Source organism: Elephantulus edwardii, unplaced genomic scaffold, assembly GCF_000299155.1.
Source record: "Elephantulus edwardii isolate Elephantulus edwardi_28Jun2011 unplaced genomic scaffold, EleEdw1.0 scaffold00066, whole genome shotgun sequence".
Lineage (NCBI taxonomy): Eukaryota > Metazoa > Chordata > Mammalia > Macroscelidea > Macroscelididae > Elephantulus > Elephantulus edwardii.
The window spans coordinates 3605522-3618522 of NW_006399816.1; the positions used below are offsets into that span (position 1 = coordinate 3605522).

Sequence of the window (13001 nt, forward strand, 5' to 3'; positions counted from 1 at the left end):
GAGACTTGAAGCAATTGGCTTCTGTACAGACCCATAGCCTTAGGGACGCTGTGAGGTAGTTCCACTCTATTCTGTAGGGTCACTGTCAGTTGGAACCAACTCAGGGGAATGAGTAGTCAACATTACTTTGAAGAAAAAGATTTCTTATTTTAGAAGAAAATTCTAAGGACTTTGATTTTCAGATGAGCGTAGGATTTTTGGTTTGGAAGCTGAGCATACAAACCTGCCACACAATTTTTTGTTTTCAGGGCACCATGTTTGTCTGTGTCTTGTAGAATTCATGATCAGAAATGCTGATGGCAAGTTCCAGGACAGCTGAGCCCCACTAGACACCGAGAAAACCCATGGCTCTGGTTGCGCCTTTCAACATGACTGATCCACAGTAAGTCCATTGGGGTCCATGCTCTGTGGGTATACAGTCAGCCTGTTAGAACTGAGCGTACAAATCAAGAGCCCTTTCCCCAGCTCTAGGGAAGTGAAAGACTTCTCAGATACTTCTCAGCTGATTTTATCTTCAACCCTAAAATTTCCATTTTGCAAGACTCATTTTAACAAGTTAAAATGGCTTGTTAAAAATCTAGTTTTTCCTCTGAATTCACCCTTGAAGTCACCTCAATTATTCATTTGTTTTGTTGTGGTTGAGAGTTTACATAGCAAAACCTAACCCCAGCCCAAACATTTCTACAAATGGTAATTGGTGGACCTGCTCACATCTTCGAGTTATGCAGCCATTCTCAAGGTTGTCCCATTTTTCCATTCAGAAGGCAGAGGAATTCTGCAGTCTGGCACTGTTGCCATCAATCTCTCAAAAACCAAAACTCTTCTAAAGCAGACAGCCACAAGGCAGACAGTCCCTTTAGAAGGAAGCCACAGGAGATGGGAAACTTTTCCAAAACAAGTCTCAAGGCAAGATTAGGAAGTACTCAGGTGAACTGGAAAGAGTCCTGGTGGTGCTTGCTAAAAATTAGCTAAGCTTTAGGCTGTTGAGCAAAAGGTTGGCGGTTCAAACCTATCAGCCTCTTCAGGAGAGGCTGGTATGGCAATCTTAAAGATTATACCATGGGAATTCTATTGGGCATTTCACCTCTGTCTTATGTGGCCCTAAGAATTGAGCCAATTCAATGGCAGTAGATTTAAAGTGAATTAACAAAATGGAAATTGCAAAGAAATTTAGAAATCAGAAGACAACTCCTCAAAACAGGTTTATGAAGCCAGTGACCAGACTCCTACTGGAGAATTGCTCTCAGTTTCCAAAACCCGAGATGCTGTCTAAACAAATCACTTAACCTTACAAATAGGAAAAGCAGGGACTCACAAGGTGGTCACCTATCCTGCATTTTACAATTTTGGTGGAAATACCAGGATGAGGGCAGCACTCTTCCTATTACCCCGCACTCTGCTGGCTCTCGGCAGAACTGGTTGTCCCATCAGCGGGCACATTTGTGCACTAGATGACCCAGTTATCCATGGCCACAATACTACTGCATAACTAACACCCCCAGAGCCTCAGTGGAGCACAACAGTAAGTGTTTACTGCTCACATAGTTACAGTAGTCAGGCAGATGGCTCTGCTGATATTAGTTGGGCCCACTCTTTAATTTGGGGCTCGGTTGGCTGTGAGCTGACCTAGGGGAGACTATACTTTGCTCCATGAGCCTTTCCTCCACTATAGGCTTGTCCTGTAATCTTTGAATGGTGACGTCAGGGGTGAAAGCACAGCAGAAGCTCACAAATACCTTTTCATGCCTTTAATCCAATCATGTTTACTAAGATCTCATTGGACAAAATAAGTCACATGACTGAAGCCACATTCAAAGGATGGACAAAGTTCCTCCTCTTCCTTTGGTGGGAGGAGTTGCATAATCACACAGTAGAGGGCATGGGTACAGGGAGCTGTGAAAAATGGAGCCATTGGCACATGAAATCTACCATGCTAGTCTTCATGTGCAAGGTCAAGATATATGGTCTTAATAACAACACTAGGAACTATGACACCTTCCCTTCCACCAAGAGAGGCCTTATTTCTGTTTTGGTAATCATACCAGTGATGTTCCCAGACCACTGTGACTATTGGCAGAAAGAGAACAGAGGATAGGAAAGTCAGCAAGGAAGAAGCTTCATGCCTGTTGGGCCCATATCCTGTTAGTTTCAGAAGATTCTGCCAGCCCTCCATGAGCACTCCTTTGGTCAGAAAGTCATTTGTCCAGATCATTGTCTATAGTTTCCTTGAGTAGTCAGGTGGCGGGGGTGAGGAGAAAGAATAAATTCAACATAGCATCTGCTTTTTGGGAAACATCTGGAGGAGTCGGAATTCCCCCCATAAACACCCACACTTTTATTTCAATTGTTGAGAAACACAGAAGTCTCACATCCTGTGACTGTTCTGTCTAAAGATCTTGAGTCATATTGTAAATGTCACGTAATGATGAGTACTAGTATCTGTGCTTGGCAGGTAGCAAAAAAAAAGCAAAGGTTTAAATAAGGCCTACAAAAGAGAATTTGGGACATTGGAAATTACTTGATGAATTTAGGTAGTTTAGGCAGTCAACCTGTAGTGTTGAAGTAAAAAAAAAAATAAAATCCACTTTCCCCTCAATTATCTAGATGATTCAAGAAAAAGATAAGTAGGCATATTCTGCTTTAGGCTTCTTGAATATTGGCTGCTGCACATTATTGGTTGGATTTCAGTGGTTATTGGAGAAAGACGAGAAAAGCTTAGATGTAGAGGCCCCATGTGCCATGTAGGGTCTTGTCACCCTACAGCACTCCATCCTACTTCATCTTAATCTTCTCTGTCTCAGATTGCAAAATACGGAGGGATAGATAGCCCTCAGGGGGCATCTTTTTAAACACCTCGTGTTCAAAGTGGAGAAACTGAAGCTCCCAAAGGGGGCCCTGTTTAAGTCAGAATTAAAACCAGGACTGATATTCAGCTCTCTTAAGTCCACTCAAACTGGTCCTCGTTACCATGTACTGGGCTGCCATCTCAGTGCTAAACTGGATGCATTATCCAGGGCCATTGACTCTCATTGTACCCTCAGATATTTAAATTTTACTCCATTCATGCCATTTTCCTTTTAAACCCTTGTTGTTTGGCAAGAGACACCAGATGATATTCCCTCAGATTCTATAGGGATTCTATATGTTGGAGGGATCAGAGATGGTGCCTCAGGAAATGAAAAGCTAGACCATCTCGACCAACATTTCTTTGTAGGTTTGCTGTTGATGATGGGGCAGTTCTGTCATTAGACACACTGGCCCCAGGCTGTGTAATCCACCCTTATTTAAATATCAGTAGTGACCCACCTCTATGGTGATTGTGGGAAGCAAAAATCCTCAACAGTTGCTGAACATTTCCTGGAGAATGGAGAGGTCCCAGAGTAGCACAAATGGTTAATCCTTCAGCTGTTAATCAAAAGGTTGGTTGTTCAAACCCACGCATTTAGAAGCATCTTAAAAGAAAGGGCGAGTGCCATTAAACCCTACAGAGCCAATCTAACCCAGCAATACAGATTCTCCATGAGTTAGAATTTACTTGACAGCAACTATTTTGTTTTGCTTTGGATGGAAGAGGTGGCACTGTCCCTACTTGAGAACCCAAGGATTGGAAGGTCCCTATCAACAGTCTGTCCACTTGTGAACAAAACTGTTTTTGTCTAGATGGTAGATGCTTTGCAAAGAATCTTAACAAGGAAACATGAGATACAGTCTTTAAAAATATATGACTCCTAGAAAGTCCAGTGATCAGAATATTTGTCCTGAAGCCCACGCCACGTTATTTCCTATTTGGCAGAGTTATCACCTGGGTCTTTTTTCACCACTTGATGAGAAACCTGGCCCCAAAACATATTTTATCTTTTTCAGACCTGAGCAATTCCTTTACCCATTCTTTCACTTTCCCTCCAAAGGTGAAGGAAATGGGGCTGTTTCGGGACTCAGTTCAACCCCTTGGGTGACCAGCAAGAATGAATGGCTCACACTTGTCCACTGTCCCCTTGCGCTGCCCAGATACTAGTACATTCTCCCTCTGCCCCTCAGGGAAATAGAAAAATGATTTTGTGCTTGGAGATGACTCTTTGCTGTTGCCCTCCTCTCCCATTCAGGCCAGCCATAGAAGGAGGAATTTCTGAAGTTGAAATCATCTCCCAACAAGTAGACGAAGAGACCAAGAGCATTGCTCCCGTGCAGCTGGGGAACTTTGCCTACCGGGACTTGCCCCTGGCTGCTGTTGACCTCTCCACGGAGGGCTCGCAGCTCCTGTCAAATCTGGACGAAGATTACCAAAGAGAAGGGTAGGTGTTAGCGCCATTGAGCTCGCTAAGAGGTCACTTGCATGACTCTTGGGTTTCCATGATACACAGCAGAGATTAGGGGTGTTAAAGAGTAAAGGCCCCGAAGTTCACATCAGTCCTCAGAGGTCCTTCTTTTCCTCACACATTATTTACTCCACAGGGGGGAAATGGCTTTGGGGCACAGACAAGCTCCTTTGTGACTTTTGATTTAGAACTCAAAGAATGATAGAATTTTTTTTAGGGCCAAAGTGTTCCTTAACAATCTGTCCAGTCCCCTCTCTTGTATGTGTGGAAAGAAGGAGACCCACACAAACTCAGGGTTCGCTTAAGGTCACAAAGCCCATAGTGAAGGGTGTTGATGGTACCTTATCAGGGAGCCTGGTGGTTAGAGTTATGAGGTGGGCTGCTAATGTAAAGGTCCGTGGTTTGGATCACCAGACACTCCATGAGAGAAAGATGCATAGTCTCTTCCTGCAGATTTACAGCCTTGGGAACCTGACAGAAACGGTGATCATGAATCAGAATCTACTCAACAGCAGTAGATTATTTTTTGGTTTTGTTTCTTGTGTTTTGTTTTCTCAAATGGATTTTTCAGCAAGGAAGAGATTGCAAGAAAACACTGCATGCTGCTAACATGCTAAATGTGTCAGGGAACTTAGCAATTGTTCACCTGGGAGCTTTGCAGACATGAGCTCCTGCTCTTCCCTGAGAGCCCTGGTGGTGCAGTGGTAAAGCCTTTGGCTGCTAACTGAAGTTCAGCAGTTTGAACTCAGCTACTCTGAGGGAGAAAAGATGTGGCATTCTGTTTCTGTCAAGATTTCCCTCCTTGATCCCGTGGGGCAGCTCTTCTCTGTCCCTTAGGGTCGCTGTGAGTCAAAGGTAATATGATGGCAGTGAGTCTTTCCAGGGAGGACACAGGGGCTGTGCTGTTGTGAGGTGCTGCCGTGTTGCTTTTCCACATACAAGTGACACCCCCTCCCTTGGTATCAGAGAACTGCTCCAGGGCAACTATTTCCTGGGCTGTAAACTCTAGGGTTGGTAAGATTGGAATCGACTCTTCAGCATTTGGTGTCTTGTTTGTTTAATCTCCACAGGAGGAGATCACCAGATCTTTCTCCTGAGAAGCCACTGGTTGGGTTAGAACCACTGGTTGGCAGCAGATCACTTGTTACACCATGATATAGTTTTTTCACATGGGCTATTAACAAAAGATCACCAAAACCCCAGCACACCCACTGCTGTCCAGCCGGCACTAACTCCACGGATTTCTAAGGCTGTAAGTCTTTACAGGAGGAGACTGCCTGGCTTTCTTCTGTGGAGCATCTGGAGTGGCTGGTGGATTCCAGTTTGTAGCCCACTTGCCTATGACTCTAATTCATTGCCACTAAGTGGGAACCAGCTCTTGGTTAGCCTCCAGGGGATTTTCTGATACTGTCAATCTCAGGGGAGGAAATTTCCCATCTTTCTCCCGAGGAGCAGCTGGTGTATTCATACTGAGTGCCTTTGGGTTGATGGTGCAATTCCTTACCCACTAGGCCGCCAAAGCTCCATATATGCTGGTTCGTAATTTAGAAGACTCTGACCTCTTCCTCCTTAGCTTGTAAATGAGACAGGATGTTTTTATTTCCCAGTTAACATCTCATTAGCATGGTGTGCCTTATAGCCATACTTTCTGGAACTGAACAATAGTGCTTGAGGAGCCCGTGATTGGTGCAAATGGTTATGCACCTCAACTGTTGGCCAAACGATTGGTGGTTTGAACCCAACTAGAGGTACCAGGGAAGACAGGTCCAGTGAATTGTTTCTGAAAGATCACAACCTTGAAAACCGTGTGGTTTACTCACTTCTGCTCATCACACGTGCAGTCTTCATGAATTGGAATAGATTACACAGCAGCTGGTCGTCATATTTAGCTTGATGTCTCCACTAGGATGGGGACAGGGGTGGTGTACAGGAGCTCAGAGCTGGAGCCGTAGAAGGGCAGGCTGGGTGCTAGGATTACACAGCAGGTCAGCCTCAGACTTCCCCAGGACTCGCCTCAGCTCCACTTTGGCCCTCTTCATCTTCCTCTCATAAGCATTGGCAAGGGCCGTAGGAGCCACTTCTGGGCCACTCTTCTTTTTTTTGGGTGTCTGTGAATATTTTGGTACATGCTGGCTGCTTTGAATATAAAAACAAAGGGTTGGCGGCCGTGTCAGAGGCAAATGAGAAGCCTTAGTTGAAGCTAAATGCGCAGAGCTTGGTTTCTCAGTGCTTGTCTCCCGAAGGGTCTCCACCCGCTTCCCCAGATAAATTGCCTAATAATTATGAAACCATACACCTTTTTTTTTTTTTTTTGCAGAAACTGCACCCCAGTGGCTTTCTCTGAAAACATAATTTCCTCCCAGTATTGTGCGTACAGTCAGCATGACATTGGAAAAGAGGCTAGGAAAGCAGGTAGAAGATAATGGTAAATGATTCCTGCTGGCGGTGGCACCTGCTGAGGCCGCCTCTGATGGAGGGCCCCCTCGCCCAGGTCCCCAGAGGCTTAAAGGCCAGCTTCACGGGAGCGCTACCTGAGCAGTTGCACAGAGCTCATATTTAGAAGGGCCCTGTGTTTGGGTTAATGCTCCGCAGTAGCTGCCTTGAAATTAATAATTATTTTAACCCACAGCCCTGAGTTTACACAAATTGTGCATCTTTTCCTTGCATCCAGCCCGCCACAGCGCCGCTGCCCTCTGCTGGGCAAAAGCAGCAGTGCAAGTACTGGTCCAAGGACGCCTTCCCTCCCTTGCCTGATCCTGGGGCTCTGCCCATTTTAAGCCTGTATTTTGAGGCTTGGAAATTTTCCAAGTATTTTAGCTCTGGGCACTGTCTATGCCTGCACCCTGGGTATGTACAGCTCTAGGGAGGGTACCACTTCACAGCATGAACTCAAAGGGGGAGGCTTAGACAGACACCCCACTTAATCATTCAATTTGCTCTGAACTGGGGACTCTGCACGGTTTCCACCTCCTCATCTGCATGAATACTGATGAAGCGCCTGCAAGGCCGCGAGGAACTTGATTTGATTTGAATCTCCAGGTGTGGCCCGCTCTGCTGCTCCTGTTGGGAAATAGGAAGCGGAGCTGGAGCTGGGAAGGGATTTGCCTTCTGCTGGTGCTCTCAGGCGGGGGTCCTTTTGGCAGCCAGAGGGCTTCCTGGAGGAAGGAAGAACAGGACAGGAGCCAGGGGGAAAATGAAGAGAAGCACAAATACAGTGCAGAAGGGGGAGAGCTGCCCTTTGTAAGATTTTTTTGGCTCCCACTGCATTTCCTGGGGTTTCCTGAAATTTCCAACCTGGCCCTTTTCTAAAGCAATACAAGACAACGACAGTTTTAAGAGGTCGTTAGAGAGCTTTAGTTTCATTAAATCTTGTCCCTAAACGCCTTTATGGAGCTCTGGTGGCCTAGTGGTAAGAAAGTACACTACTACAATTCCAAAGGCTTGTAGTTCAAATCCACCAGCTGCTTGACAGGAGAAAATGGGCAGGCTCCTCTGTAGCGATTTACTGTCTCTGAAAACCTGCTGGAGGGTCAGCTATGGGTCGGTTCTGACTTGATGGTACACAACAGCAACAACAACAAACATCTTTATTGCTCAAGTGAAATATTAAACCTAGGTTAGGTCACAGGCTGGTCCAAATGGGGCTGCTGTTCGAAAGATGGCAGTTCAAAGCCACCCAGCAGGTACTACAGAGGAAAAACTCACTGACCCTCAGACTTGCCGCTAGGCCCCCAGAAGTGCCTTCATAAAGATTGCTGCTATTGCTGTTAGGTGCTGTCAAGTAAGACTCCTAACACCGCTGTGAGCAGCAGACCTGAACCCTGTTCTATCCCGTGCCATTCTTCTCATCTCTGACACACTAGAGCCCACTGCTGAAGTCACTGTGTCAATCTGCCTCATTGAGTGTCTTCCGCTGTTATGCTGACCTCCATCTTTCCATGTCCCTTTCCAAGGAATAGCTTCACCTGACTATAATGTACAAAGTATGAGAGACAAAGCTTTGCCATCCTTACCTCCAGGGGGCACTCTAGCTGCACTTTCTCTAAGACATAACTGCTTGCTCAAACCCTATAGAGCAATTCTCCCACCATATGTGGAGTCACCAGAAATCAGAAGCTACTGAACAAGAATAACAACTGGTCAGGCTTTTATAGAGAAAGTATAAGGATATGTAGAGGAGTGACTCTTCCCTGTAGGAAATGAAGAGACCTCAAGGTCCCTAGCAAGAAAGTGCTCAAGTCATCCGGCTGCCCTGTCATTCGCAGAAGAGAACTTGAGAACAGTAATACTTTCAGCTGGAGGAGACCTTTGAAAGCATCGATCCTAAATATTCTGCTAGGACAGCAGGGTCCAAGGAGTGGCAGGAACTTGCTCAGGCCCTCAGAGCATCAGAGGGATTCCTGATCCAGGTCAGAGTCCTGGGCTTCTGCTGATCTGTCCCTTCACAGCCTGGTTGTAAATGTGGTCAGCCTACATTACACTGTGATACCACCACTAGAAAGCTAGACATAGTCCAAAGAGCTATTGTCAGGACAGAGCAAGGGAATCTGCATGGTTTAAAATTGAGAAGAGTGCATGTCAGGTTGTATCCATTCTCCATATCTATTCAGTCTGTGTGCTAAGGAAATCATTAGATAAGCTGTATTTAGGAAGAGAAGAGTGACATCACGAGTGGATGAAGACTCATCAGCAACCTGTGTTATACAAATGATATAACCTTACTGGGTGAAAATGAGGAAGACTTGAGGCATTTGCTGCAGAATGTCAAAGACATTAGCTAAAACTTGGATTATATCAATATCAAGAAAAAAAATCCTCATCACTGGGCCAATAGAAAATATGGTAAATGGACCAAAAAGATTGAAATTGTCAACTATTACATCTTACTTGGATCCATAGTCAACACCCTTGGTACCAGTAGTCAGAGAATCTGGAGGTTTATAGCATAGGGAAAGTCTGCTGTCAAGGACCTCTCTAAGGTTCTGAAGAGCAATGATGTCAGCTTAAAAACTAAAGTGCACCTGATTCAAGCCATAGTCTTTCCAGTCACCTGCTATGCTTGAGAACTGGACAGTGAATGAGAATAATAGAAAAATTGATGCCTTTGAGCTGTGATGTTGGAGAAGAGTACTGAATATCCCACAGACTGCCGAAGGAACAAACAGGAATGTCTTGGAGAAAGTGAAACCAGAGTGCTCCTTAAAGACAAGGATAACAAAGCTTCATCTTACATACTCACATGTTGTTAGGAGAAGTTATTCCTTGAAGAGGGACTTCATGCTTGGAGAGGTAGAAGATCAGCAAAAGAGAAGATGAGCCTCCATGAGATGGATTGATACAGTGTCTGCAGCAATGGGCTCATGTGTGCCGGGGATGATAAGAATGTGCAGGATAGCACAGGTTCAGATCTGCTGCTCGTAGGCTCTCTGTGAGCTGTACTCGACTGATGGTGTGCAAGAACACCACCACCACTAGGCTACGCTGTCTAATATCTGTAACATTTTGGTGTGTGTTAAGTCTCTTTCCCCTTTGGTCCATGAAATTCTTATGACAAGCATGAGAAGCCACTTTAATGCAAGCTAGACCCTGAAGTAGAGGAGACCATCTTGGTGGAGCTCTTTACTTTCCTGAAAGCCCTGTATTCTTCTGATGTTCCTGACCAGAACCCTAAAGGCAGAGCACTCCTACCCCCGTCCATTCCACACTCAGGCCACAGTGACTTGGGGAGAAAACTCGAACACCGTGAAGGCCAGCATCTCCCAGACTGAAGGTCTTCAGCCTTAACTTAATGGTCAGCCTTGCTGTTGGAGCTCCCACGCTCCTCCATGGGGACAGTTGTTCCCAGTCCCCAAGTTGCTGTTTCAGATTACTTCCATTTCCTCAAGGCCTCCCCCTGCCCTCTCCTCCTTCCCTCGGAACAGAGAAGCACTTTAGATGGGCTTCACAGCATGTGTAGCCCTGACCTTTCTCTGTTTCCAGTGTGGCTCCCCTCTCCCTCCTGACTCCATCAGTTCATCCATACCCTGTATGCACATGCAAACCTTCCTCTGCTCTGTGTTCCCATTGGTGACCACCATGTCTGTCTTCCTCTTTGCTGTCCAGCTTCCTGTAAGCTTTGTCTCTGAATTTCCTCTGCACTCCCATTCATCCCTCAGCTCACCGTCGTCTACTTCAGCTTCTTTCTCATGGAAGTGCGCTCCTCAAGGTCATGAGCCACCTCTTTGATGTAGTGATGCTGGCATTGTCCTCTGTCCAGGATTGGAAATAGTCTCAATCTCTCTGTCTCTGTCTGTCTGTCTCTCTCTGTGTGTGTGTGTGTGTGTCTCTCTCTCTCATTCATATCTTCTCAAGTCTGCCTCTCTACCACACTTTCCTGATCTTCTTCCTACCTTCTGTATGTTCTGCTGGGTCTTCTGAAAAATTATTCTTCCCTTGTTTATTCCTTTAATGTTAATACAAATCGGTCATAACATTTACATAGTAAAATTAACATTGCACCTGTTACATAGGTGCCATTGAGTCAGCTCCAACTCTCTCGTGAATAATTCTGTGCCATCCGTTCAATCTCTCTGGGCTTCCAGAAGGAGCCCTGGTGGTTTAGTGTGTTATGCTAAAAAGCCAGTGGTTTGAACCCCTGGACGCTCTGTGGGAGAGAGATGAACCCTTCCTCTCCCATTAAAATGAGCAGCCTTGGGAACCAATGGAGGTTCTTCAATGGAAGTGGGCCCAGTTTGCTTGTTTTAGTGGGTTTTTTTCACTCCCATCTCAAACTTAAATTTACAAGGTTGAACCCCTAACCCAAGTCTTACAAAATGCCCAAGTCATATCAGCTACTTTCAAGACATCCCACAGGGGCCCCAAACCCACCTGATTATTTTAGTAGATGTTGTTGTTATGTGTCATCGAGTTGCTTGCAACTCATAGCGAACCTATGTACAACAGCACTGAACCCTGCTCTTCCCTGAGCCAACCTCATCATCTCTGACACACCTGCCTCAATTACCCCAGTCACTGAATCACTCCATCTCATCCAGGGTCTTCCTCACCTGCGCTGTCCCTCCACCCTTCCAAGCATGACATCCCTCTCCAAGGACTGGTCCCTTCTTGCAACATGTCCAAAGTATGTCAGACGAAGCCTCAGAATTCTTGCCTCCAAAGAGCAGCCTGGTTTCAACCTCTCTAGGTAGAACTTAGTTGTTCGCCTAGCAGTCCATGGTATATTCAGTACTCTTCTCCAACACCACAGCTCAAAGGCATAAATTCTCCTGTCATCTCTTGTCATTGTCCAGCTTTCTGATGCATAGCAAGTAATTATGAAGACCGTGGCCTGGATCAGGAGCACCTTAGTCTCCTGGGGGATTATGTTCTCCTTCTGCCTCTAAGTTGGCTATATATTTGAGAGGAGAAATGTTCATGTCTCCATCCAAGTCAGTGTGAATATCCCCGTTCCCTACAAAGCACTCAGATAGATCTGTGTGATATTGTCTGAGGAGCCCACCATCGAGGACTCTCAAATTCAACGTGCCCCATGTATTTTACCAATGTCTACTTTTTTGGTTGCTCTAACCAGTGGAACCTCACATCACCTGATGTCACCAGCTCATGGCTACCAAAACAAGCCACACGTGCTTGACGGTGGTGGTTCAGTGGTAGAGGGTGTGGGAGACCCAGGTTCAATTCCTGAACTTCAGGTGCAGCCACCACCCTTCTGTCAACGAAGGCTTGTTTGCTGCTCTAGAGGAAGTCAGAAGAAAAGCCCAACTGTTCTGAAAATCAGCCATTGAAAACCCTGTGACTCACAGCGGTCCGTTCAACCAGCCACGAGACTGGTGGAAGGTAGCATTTTGTCGAGCACGGGCACCCACCATAATCTGGGCAACTCAATGGCAAACAACTATGACTTCTAACCGTCTTTCCCATTTCTATAGGAACCAGTGGTTTCCAGTACTCTTCAAAGATGCAGGAAGCCAGCCTGTCAGTTCACAGTCACACTGGGTTTTGTGTCTCTCTTGTTCCCCTTGCCCACGCCCCACCCCCACCCCGCCACTGCTGAAAGCCCATTGTGGGACTGCTAGTGTCCCATCCAGCTTCTCTGGAAGCCACAGTCCTTAGCTGTACTGGGCTTTATGCAGGGTGAGGAAGAAAAGCCCCCTCCCAAACTCTGCACCATATTCTTGTTGACCTAAAAATGCCTCTGCTTCTGATCAGAGCTTTGGATGCGTCTACTTTAGGCCTTGACCTTCACACCCAGGATTCAAACCAATCCAGTGGATGGCACTGGACATCATGCCAGCTGTGTCATCTTCCTTTCTTTCTCAGCCTCTGTCCTTCCCAACCAAAGACTTCCTCTTCCTGTGGTGGTAAAGCAAAAACCTGCGCATATATATATATATAGAGAGAGAGAGAGAGATAGAGAGAGGGATATGTGGACAGACAATCCCAGGAGGAGGGAGAGAAAGGAATGGAGAGGTGCTTGGGTGCCCCCTGAGCCATTGCAATGTCCTTCAACATCAGTTGCCAGGGAGGCTGGCTCAGATCCTTCTCCCTCATCCCTCATGTTCTGTTCTCCAAGTCCTATAAAATTCTACACCAGTCTTCTCATCAAGGATTGCTAACTCTTGGTGCTCTGGTTAGTAATTAGGTGTTCAGCTACTGACTAAAAAGTTAGCTGTTTGAACCCAGCCC

The 13001-nt window shown here is 46.0% G+C and overlaps 1 protein-coding gene across 1 annotated transcript in view; it reads left to right on the plus strand.

Moving 5' to 3' along the window:
- The first annotated feature begins 344 nt into the window (after positions 1 to 344).
- Positions 345 to 13001, plus strand: part of LOC102844077 (chromosome unknown open reading frame, human C15orf27) — a 98514-nt gene continuing 85857 nt past the window's right edge. The window contains exons 1-2 of the mRNA XM_006888272.1: positions 345 to 382; positions 4104 to 4292. Of these exons, the coding sequence (XP_006888334.1) occupies positions 345 to 382; positions 4104 to 4292 (227 nt within the window). The remainder of the gene's footprint in view (positions 383 to 4103; positions 4293 to 13001) is intronic.